This window comes from Pinus tabuliformis, chromosome X (assembly GCF_031772625.1).
Source record: "Pinus tabuliformis cultivar Carrire ecotype Pingquan chromosome X, CPIR1, whole genome shotgun sequence".
NCBI classification, from domain to species: Eukaryota; Viridiplantae; Streptophyta; class Pinopsida; order Pinales; family Pinaceae; genus Pinus; species Pinus tabuliformis.
The window spans coordinates 1,474,090,276-1,474,099,824 of NC_142308.1; the positions used below are offsets into that span (position 1 = coordinate 1,474,090,276).

Sequence of the window (9,549 nt, forward strand, 5' to 3'; positions counted from 1 at the left end):
TGCGCAAGTGTTGTCTGCTAGTATGACGACGTGGCAATGGCCAAACGCTACCAGTCGCCGAAAGATTCTTTGTGGTACTGAGGTGGAAGGCTTGTGATTAGATTTGGGAGCCAGGTTCGGAAGACCGTTGTAAGGCTGGGCAGTGTGGGATTTCTTTATTGCCCATACTAAAATAGCAGAGATTTTGGGCATGTTGTTGGCGTAATTGGTAAGAATGTTAGGGCTTATTTAGAGACCACTCTGACTGAAATGATAAATTTATAGTGGTGACTGGTAGGATGATTTTTTGCCTTGGGAAATGAGTAGTTCGGGGGTAACGATGGCTTGGCGCTGAAGATAAGAAGAGCTGTTCATTTATGGTTTGCACAGGAAAGGAAGAGGACGACAATTTCACAGAAGTTGTGCTGGATGGTTCACGGGAAAGCAACGACCATTTCATCAAATTTATGGTGGGCTTTCAGTTTTCTGTAGGACTATACAGAGTGCATTTGCCTATTTGAACACCCCCTGCGTTGAGAATATAAAGAACTTTGATGATTTGAAGACCTCTGAGGGAGAGCGGGAACTTAGGCTGTCACTTTTGAGTTTGGCCAAATTGAGAAATCAAAATTTTGATATCAAGGTGTGTAAGTTTTAGCTATGGAAGTGGAGATGACAGGGGTGAATAAGGTGATGAAAGCAGTGTTAGCAATGCTTGTTCTGGAAGTGACAATATGGTCATCGGAGGCAATGCTAGACCCACTTGATTTTCTAGCTCTGCAATCCATCAGGAAAAGCATGGATGACATGCCAGGCTCCAACTTCTTCAAGTCATGGGATTTTTCCTCTGACCCTTGCAGTTTCAATGGAGTTTTGTGTGAATCACAAGGTGGACCAGACCGAGTCGTGACACTCAATCTGGGCGATGCATCTGCAGGTGCCCCAGGGCTCACAGGCAAGCTGGATGGGGCCCTCGGCTGCCTCTCGTCCCTGGTAGAGCTCACAATAGTCCCAGGTTTGGTGGCAGGTTCGATACCAGAAACTCTGGGGCAATGCAAGGAGCTCCAGTTTGTGGGTATAAGCAAAAACTTACTATCGGGTACTATTCCTCCCTGCTTCGGTGCTTTGCAGAAGTTGCAGACATTGGACTTGAGCTTTAATCATCTTGTGGGTGAGATTCCCCGGGATATTGGGCAGCTTCCCGTTTTGTCAAATCTCATTCTCTGTCACAACAAGTTCATAGGTTCAATCCCCACCTTCATATCCGGTCTGGTTCGGCTGGACCTTAAGCACAATCACCTCTCAGGAAGCCTGCCTTCTCTACCTAATTCACTCCAGTATCTTTCCCTCTCCAACAATAAGCTCAATGGCAACATTGAAAAGCTATCCAGCTTACAAAAGTTGAATTATCTTGATCTGAGTTTCAATCAGTTCAGAGGCAGCATCCCTTCCATCTTGTTCACTTTCCCTCTCATGTCTCTTCAAATGCAGAGAAACTCTTTTTCTGGACCCATTGTTCCCCAAGTTCAAGTCAATATCCCAACGGTGGACCTCAGCTATAATCTTCTCACAGGCCAGGTCTCCCCAAAGCTGGCCTACGTCCAGAGTCTGTACCTCAACGATAACCTTTTTATAGGGGCAGTTCCTGAAGAATTCACCAACAGGCTTGTCTCGGCGGATATTCAAGTCCTGTACCTTCAACTAAACTATCTTACTAACATTACTCTCAAGCCCTCCACCATGCTGCCTGTCACAAGCTCTCTGTGCATTCATTACAACTGCATGCTGCTTCCCATTCAACCCCCATGTCCATTCAAAACAGAAAAGCAGAAGAAGAGGCCTACATACCAATGCAACTTGATGGGCTAACTAGCCTTGCATCCAAGGAAAAATCTTATTTCAATGGCCTCAGCAGGCTCAAAGTCCTGCAGCCAAAGCCACAAACCCATTCATAATAGCCTGCTATTCTTTGCAGGTGCTGAAATTAGTGTATATCCAATTTGTTTTCTTTTATTATATCTTTAAATCAAATTTGTTATCTTTTATATCTCTTTACATCTGAAATCCTTAGAGTTATAGCAAGAACAAGTCTCTGCAATGTGGGTTTTGCTGAATCTTTGCAGTGTAGAGCTGGAATTTATCCTTTTGGTGCAGAGAAGCAGCTCACATGGCTAAGAGAGAGCATAAAGAATGACGATGAGAAGAGGGAAATAAAATGAGCTGTAACTGCTTGGGATTATGGATGACTGTATTTCCTACAGCAATTTTGTAACGGTTTGGGATAATGGACGATTGTATTTCCTACAGCCTTAAAATCTTATAAGGGTTGTATATAACTTTTTATAAGGGTTGTATATAACTTCTTATAAGGGTTGTATATAACTTTTCAGGGGATAATGAAAAACTGCTGGTTTGTGGCTAAATGCAGAGTTTTGGTTTCTTGCATGCCTCTAATTTATTATTTTTATGAAAATGCTTTATTGCAGTTAATAATCTAAGGTTTTAGGCCAGTTTAAATAGGATCATGAAGAATGGTTGATTTATACATAAATGCCCAGCATTGGTGTCTTTCATGGTGATTGTTTTTAGGTTGTAGGTCAGTCTGAAGAAGATCATGGAGAATGGCTGATTTGTGAATAAATGTGCAGCAATGATGTTCAATTTTTAGTCATTTATGCTAATTGTTTTTAGGCTGTAGGTCAAGTTGAAGAAGTTCATGAAGAATGGTTGATTTATGGATAAATGTGCAGCAATTTTTTAGTGTCTTTCATGGTGACTGTTCAATTTTTAGTCATTTATGCTAATTGTTTTAGGCTGTAGGTCAAGTTGAAGAAGTTCATGAAGAATGGTTGATTTATGGATAAATGTGCAGCAATTTTTTAGTGTCTTTCATGGCGACTGTTTTTAGGTTACAGGGATCATGATGAATGGTTGATTTATGGATAAATGTGTAGCTATGGTGGTTCAATTTTTAGTGTCTTTCATGGTAATGTTTTTTAGGTTGTAGGTTGGGTTGAAGAAGTTCACGAATAATGGTTGATTTATGGATAAATGTGCAGGCATGGTGTTCAATTTTTGGAATCTTTCATGGTGATTGTTTTACGTTGTACATCAGGTTGAAAGGGATCATGAAAAATGGTTGATTTATGGATACATGTGTAGCAATGGTGTTCAATTTTTCGTGAATGTTCAATTTTCAGGGGATCATGAAGAATGGTTGATTTATGGATAAATGTGTAGCAATGGTGTTCACTTCTAATGTCTTTCAGAGTCATGGTTAATGTCTTTCAGAGTCATGGTTAATGTTTCTTTTATAGTGCTTGTTTTAAGGTTTGTAGGTCAGGTTGAAGAAGATCATGAAGAATTGTTGATTTATGGATATAAAAGTATTTATTTTTCAAAATAATGAAGAGCTACTGGTTTGTGGACAAATCACCAGTTAACATATTCCATTTAGTATCTTTATAGAGAATATCCCTCAACCTAGACACTGTTGTAAAAAAGTTGGAAGAGAATACTGACCAATAGTTGACTCATAGATAACTGTAGTGTTGATGTCCTTTGCTAAGATATTGATTTTTTAAAATTCTCGAATAGCTTTTAAAAATATTTAAAGCAATAACATCAAATTATATAAATAACTTAATGAACAGTGGTGAAGGTTATGTCAAAGTATTCTCATGAAAAGTAACTCCCCATTTCATGAACTAAATTGGTTTTGGGGGCAAAAGTCCATGCTTTACAAGCTTCCAATCAACGTAGGGGAGGCTTGATTGAGAGGGTGTTTTTAAATGAATGATTAGGGCTTAGGGGTTTAGGTTTAAAGATGTTTTAGAAAATTGTACTGTGTTATAAAGTTTTTATTAGTGATTGATAAAAAAAAAATTATCACAATAAATAAATATAAAATAAATTATTATTATTGTAGTGCACTTTAAAGATCTAGTGCAATAAAGTTATTTTTGTTATTATCATGGATAATGATACTTTAAAAAAAGTATGATAAGGTATTAGCAAGGGTTTCTCATTGAAGAAAGTATTTGAATTAATTGAAGAAAGTATTTGAATTTGTATTGCACTGCATTTAAAGGTGCTAGTGCAATAAAGTTTTTTTTTTATCATTGATAATTATAGTTTAGGAAAGTATGATAAAGTATTGGAGAAGTTTTTGATTAAAGAAAATATTTGAATTTGTATTGTAATGCACTTTAAAGGTGCTAGTGCAATAAAGGTTTTGTTTTGTTTTTTTTTTTTTTTTAATTATAGTTTAGGAAAGTATGACAAGGCATTGGAGAAAGTTTTTGATCGAAGAAAGTATTTGAATTTGTAGGTACTAAATTGTTTTGTAGGGTTTCTAATTGAAGAAAGTATTTGAATTTGTATGTACTAAGTTGTTTTGGAATTTAAACTTGTATGTACTAAGATGTTGAATTCAAGAAAATTGCAGAAAGAAGAATTTGGTGAAGTATGAATATATTATCGGAGAAGGCTTGGAAAGTATTTAGATCTAGTACATGTACTAAGTTATGGATATTGAATGTATTATGGTTTTTACTTAAATTATGTATTATGTATTATGGTTTTTATTTTTGGTAAAGTATGAGTAGAGTATTGGAGAAGGCTAGTGGAAAGTATTTGAATCTAGTACATGTACTAAGTTATGGATATTGAATGTATTATGGAATTTATTTAACGTATGGAGTCGTTTGTATGGTTTGGAAAGATAAATATAATTATTAAGTTATGATATGGGATTAGATGAAAGCCTTTAATTAGAATTATCTAATATATGGAGTTGTTTGTATTATTTGGAAGATAAATATAACTATTAAGTTATGGATGTGGATGTATTATGAAATTTATGTAATATATGGAGTTGTATTATTTGGAAAGACAAATATAAATTATGACAAAACTATTAGTTGTTTTTTAAAATATATTTTTGACATAATCATAGCATAACATAATAATGAATAGTTTTGAATAATGATGTTTGTAGGTCATAGTAGAACTTAGATAAATTATTATTTGTTATTTCAATAACAAATATTAATGAGGAGGAGCTTGTATACTTTTGAGAACAAGAACAAAGGAATGAACATAATAAGAATTTTATTATCAAATATGAAGTGTTTTTCAATGTTCAAATCCCTTTCAAAGTCATTTTAATTTTGCGTTGTGAGTTCAAGCTTACTTCTTATTTGTCAATGTGAGAGCTTTTATTTAATAACATGTGTGCAAATATACATTAGTGAGGATAACATGAATCCCTAGAACTTCATAGCACTTTTGTATTAAAGCAACGGTATGACCCATGGAAGAGTTTCCTCTTTTAGGAGAAGAAAGCAAAGAGGTAGAAAATATAGTGAACTTGAACAAATATCAGAAACCATCGAGGATATTGATATTTGAAGTTTATGAAGATGAGTTAAGTATTCTCTCCTTAATGAGAGGAAGCTCAAGGCCTTGTAAAAAGCTTATTAATATTGTTTTAAAACATGGAACTTGAATGAGATATGAAATTTCAAAATTTCAAAGGGATTTGAATTTGGATATATTGATAAATTGTGTTCGAGATTTGGAGTAATACTTCACCATGGAAGACATAACAAATGGTGGCATAATAAGGAAAATCTTGCAATATTGATTATCAAGTCATAGAAAAGTTTATTTTGGAACCACTTACAAAGAAATTGAGAAAACTTGGTTAATAGAAGACTAAATCATGGTTTAAGACATTAAAATATTTTTTAACAAAGTTTTACCTACAAAATATTATAAGATATTATTAGATAAATGTCAAAATTTAAGGCAAAAGGATTTGTATATAAAGAACATACTAAATAATTTATAACATTGCACACTAAAACAAATCTATTTGAAGATTATGGAAAACTAACCACTATAGATGTTAATTAAGTGCATTGTCATACACAAATTTAGTTGGCTATGGTGACACTGCATATAGTTGATGATGTATACTAATTTGCTTTGACAAGAGAGGAGAAATTTAATAAAAAGCAAGGTGGAGTAAAAAATAAGATGGTGTCCAACCTACAAGTCAATTATAGAATAAATATGTATATGTATGGTCCTAATTAGGATTAAAATGACACAAGAGAGACAAGAAAGAATGTTTTGAGAGAGGTTGGATGTGGTGGATTTTGTGAATGTGGAAGAAAAACAAGAAAATAATGTAATGAGAGAGGCAGCATGTGGTGAATTTTGTGAATATGTAAAGGAACTAATGATCTGAAAACTTGAGAGGCACTTAAAACTTATAAACAATATCTTTTAATCATGAAATGGGCTTGACATATTAAGTTACAATACATCCATAAATATGTTCATTTCATCTTAAATTTGTAACTTAAAATTGCATGTAAAAATACTTAATCCAATCACGAATAAACAGAACATGAAAACATCAAGGTTGATAACGGAGTTCACCCCCTCCATTGGGCTACGTCTCTGGATTCGCCTCCAATAGGTCGAATCACTTTATTGTCTTTCTGAAATGAGGAAGATGTACATTGCTCTTTACAACAAGGTGGCCAACCTAGAGTTGTCTTCTACACAAAGGAATTTAAGACTTGTACATATCAACAAAACCTCTGAAAGACCTATGGAGCTCTCCAAGCTCTCCTCAAAATGAAGCTCTCCAAAAGCTTCTCATAAAATCTCATGTTTTACAAAGTACATAAGATGGCTTTATATACCTCTCAAGATCCTAAAACAAAGGAGGAAATATCTCCTTATATCCCCTACTCCAAGGAGAAAATAACTCTCTTATCCCTTAAAAGATGCCCATGAGATATCTGTGGAGGAAATCTCTCAAATCCTACTATCAAGGGCCTTATCCCAAAACCCTAGGGATGAGAGTAATCCCATTAGACTCTCAACTTCAACATAAATTTAGAAATTGAATTTGAGAAAATCCTCTCATAATTTCAATTTCTATTTTACAAATTAAAAATTAAAATATGAGCACATTTACATTTAAATTGAAAACACCCTCAACCTAGGCTTCAAATGAGTTTGTCTTCACCATGGTGCTCCTTGGGAAATGTGTCTAGATCCTCTTGGATCATACCTCCCCACAGAGAAAGGATTTTGGTCCACCAAAAGCTGAAATAGTTGAAGTTGATTATGATATCAGGGTATTGATTTTTGCATTAAATATGTGTTTGCATCATAATTCCCAGGATAAGCTTTAGAAGGCTTATAGTTTCTTTTGATTGAAACAAAGGGAATAAAGCATAGAATGTCCATAAAACTCAAAAAATGTTATCAAGTAGTAGATTATGCAAGTAGAACTTTAGGACGTGGGAATTGAAGCTGAAGTGGTTGAAAATATGATATTGTAGAAGGCGTTGGTCACTATATCTGTTTACAATTGAGAAGCATACTAGAGAAGGAAGAACATATTTAGATTCAAAGGCAAATGCCAAGAAGTGTATCGGATTATTATTGACATTGGACCTTCATACTACTAGATAAGTAGTAAGATGGTTCAAAAGTTGAATTTGACATGTTTTCCTAATTTGACTATGTTGAAGTTTTCATGGTTGCCAAAGGGTTATGACTTGGGTGTAATACCCTTGTTTTGACTCCTAAATTATGAATCTATATGCAATATTTAATGGACTATAAGCTTTTAGACATATGTAGAAGTGGGACATTAAATTATCATAACTCACCAAATGTGTAACCATTTCTATTGGATATTTTGGCTTTGCAATTATAGCATAAAAGATCACTAATGGCTAAAAGAAAAGAAGGAAAAGAAAGAGGCTACAAGGCCACAAGAGGCCCAAAATAAATAACAATGTTTTTTTTTTTTTTTAGCACTCCTTTATTATAAGTTTTCAACCTTCACCTAAGCTTATTAGTTACTCGCGAGCCTTGAGATTAGTTGTTCCAAAAGGAAAGATACATGGCCTTCTGGTGAAGGCACATAGACTTTTCTTGGCATGCAAAATATAATCTATGACTTTAGGCATATATGCCATTATTCTCCCTTCATCTATTCTACTCTCCTAGGTGGAGTACTTTTCAGGTAATTGTTGTTCTCTACACTATTGCTTACCATGTCACCATGAAAATGGGGAAAACATGTTTAAGCTTATAGGTGAATTCTAAGATGAATGGATGCCATTATTCGTAACTGAGATCCTTGATGCCCAACTTTGAAGATTCCTTGCCAATCTAAACAAGAGGACTGGAAAGGAAGGTGGATAGGTGGAGAGACTATTGAGCAAAGAAGGGAATCATGTTCTTCGTGTGGTGCAAACTGAATGGGAAGAGATGTTGGCAAAGTTGGATTATTGTGGTACAATAGGTCAATAAGGTTAGTTCCTTGTTTGTGAAATATGGGGATTGGGTTGAGCGAGGGAATATAACTAGTTGGTAGGATTTCAGTCTCATGGATTCTTAGGAGTGGCCTCTATGATAGATTGCCTATCATTGGGTGGATCATTCTTTGTTTGTAGCTAATTTGTGGGGAATATATAATTAAATTATAGTAATGTTTAGCTTTTGTGAATATGGAAAATAATTGTTACTATTGATCTTTCTATTAACTATCTTTGATATGAATGACATGGAGTAATTGATAATGTAATTATGCTTGCAATTCATTCTAGGATGCATTATAGGGTAGTGTGTACATCTATATATCTTTGTTGATATTCCACATTCATTTTATACACACATGGTTAAGTTAGTTTCCATGCATGTATGCATTAGAGTGCATTAATACATGGTAAATGGGTGGTTTTTTGGAGTGTCTCATCCCTTCAAAGTGTTATAAAGGGGGCTAGGTTCTTACAATATGACAATCATAGCCAAATTTTGGTCTTGTGACTTGTGGGTTATCAGACCAACATGCTTTTTATTTGCACCTTTGTTTTTGTTACTTCACATATTTTCTCCAAAATAGGTTGATGTCATTTTTCTCTCAAATCAACACATCTTTGAATGAAGACTCAATAGGCGTCTTTCAAAATGGCTTGATGGAGCCTTATTGTTTTGAAGTTTTCTTTTGAAGTGGGACCAAGAACCCACAACAAATTTTGAAATGATTCTTCAAATTTTTTCTAGCTAGCCATCTTAGATTTTGGTGGATACAAAATATGATCTTCCAAAATGGCCCAAAGATTTTTGTCTTCATATTTTGAAGTAACATTATTAAAATATGCCCAATTATTTATCAAGTAAATTCAAAATATGATCATTGAAATGCCTCAATGGCCTATCAAATGGTTTTGAAATATAATCTTTCAAAATTTCTAAAGTGGTTGTTTCTTTTGGTTGGCCACATTTTCAAAAGTGGCCCAACAACCTTTTCCCTTGTCATCAACTCTAAGTTTGATGGATTATTCAAAGAATCCTAACGATTTGGATGTTTGTGTGTTTCTTTCAAAAAGGAGTCTAATATTTTTCCATTGGGGGATCTTTTAAAGAGGATTAATGGCCTTTATTATTGTTGCATTAGGCTCAACTTTATGAAGGAATTGATTAACTTATCATGTGAATATTTGAAAGATCCATAATGGTCATCTATTGTAG

The 9,549-nt window shown here is 34.3% G+C and overlaps 1 protein-coding gene across 1 annotated transcript; it reads left to right on the forward strand.

Annotated features, from left to right (window-relative positions):
* The first annotated feature begins 205 nt into the window (after nucleotides 1-205).
* LOC149145568 (uncharacterized) lies at nucleotides 206-2,396 on the forward strand. The gene has a single exon (XM_089448139.1). The coding sequence runs from the start codon at nucleotides 640-642 to the stop codon at nucleotides 1,846-1,848; it is 1,209 nt and encodes a 402-aa protein (XP_089304265.1). The 5' UTR covers nucleotides 206-639; the 3' UTR covers nucleotides 1,849-2,396.
* Nucleotides 2,397-9,549: the final 7,153 nt, after the last annotated feature.

Bases quoted from the DNA above. Each gene is read 5' to 3' on its own strand.
- LOC149145568 (XM_089448139.1), top strand. From the start codon at position 640: ATGGAAGTGGAGATGACAGGGGTGAATAAGGTGATGAAAGCAGTGTTA.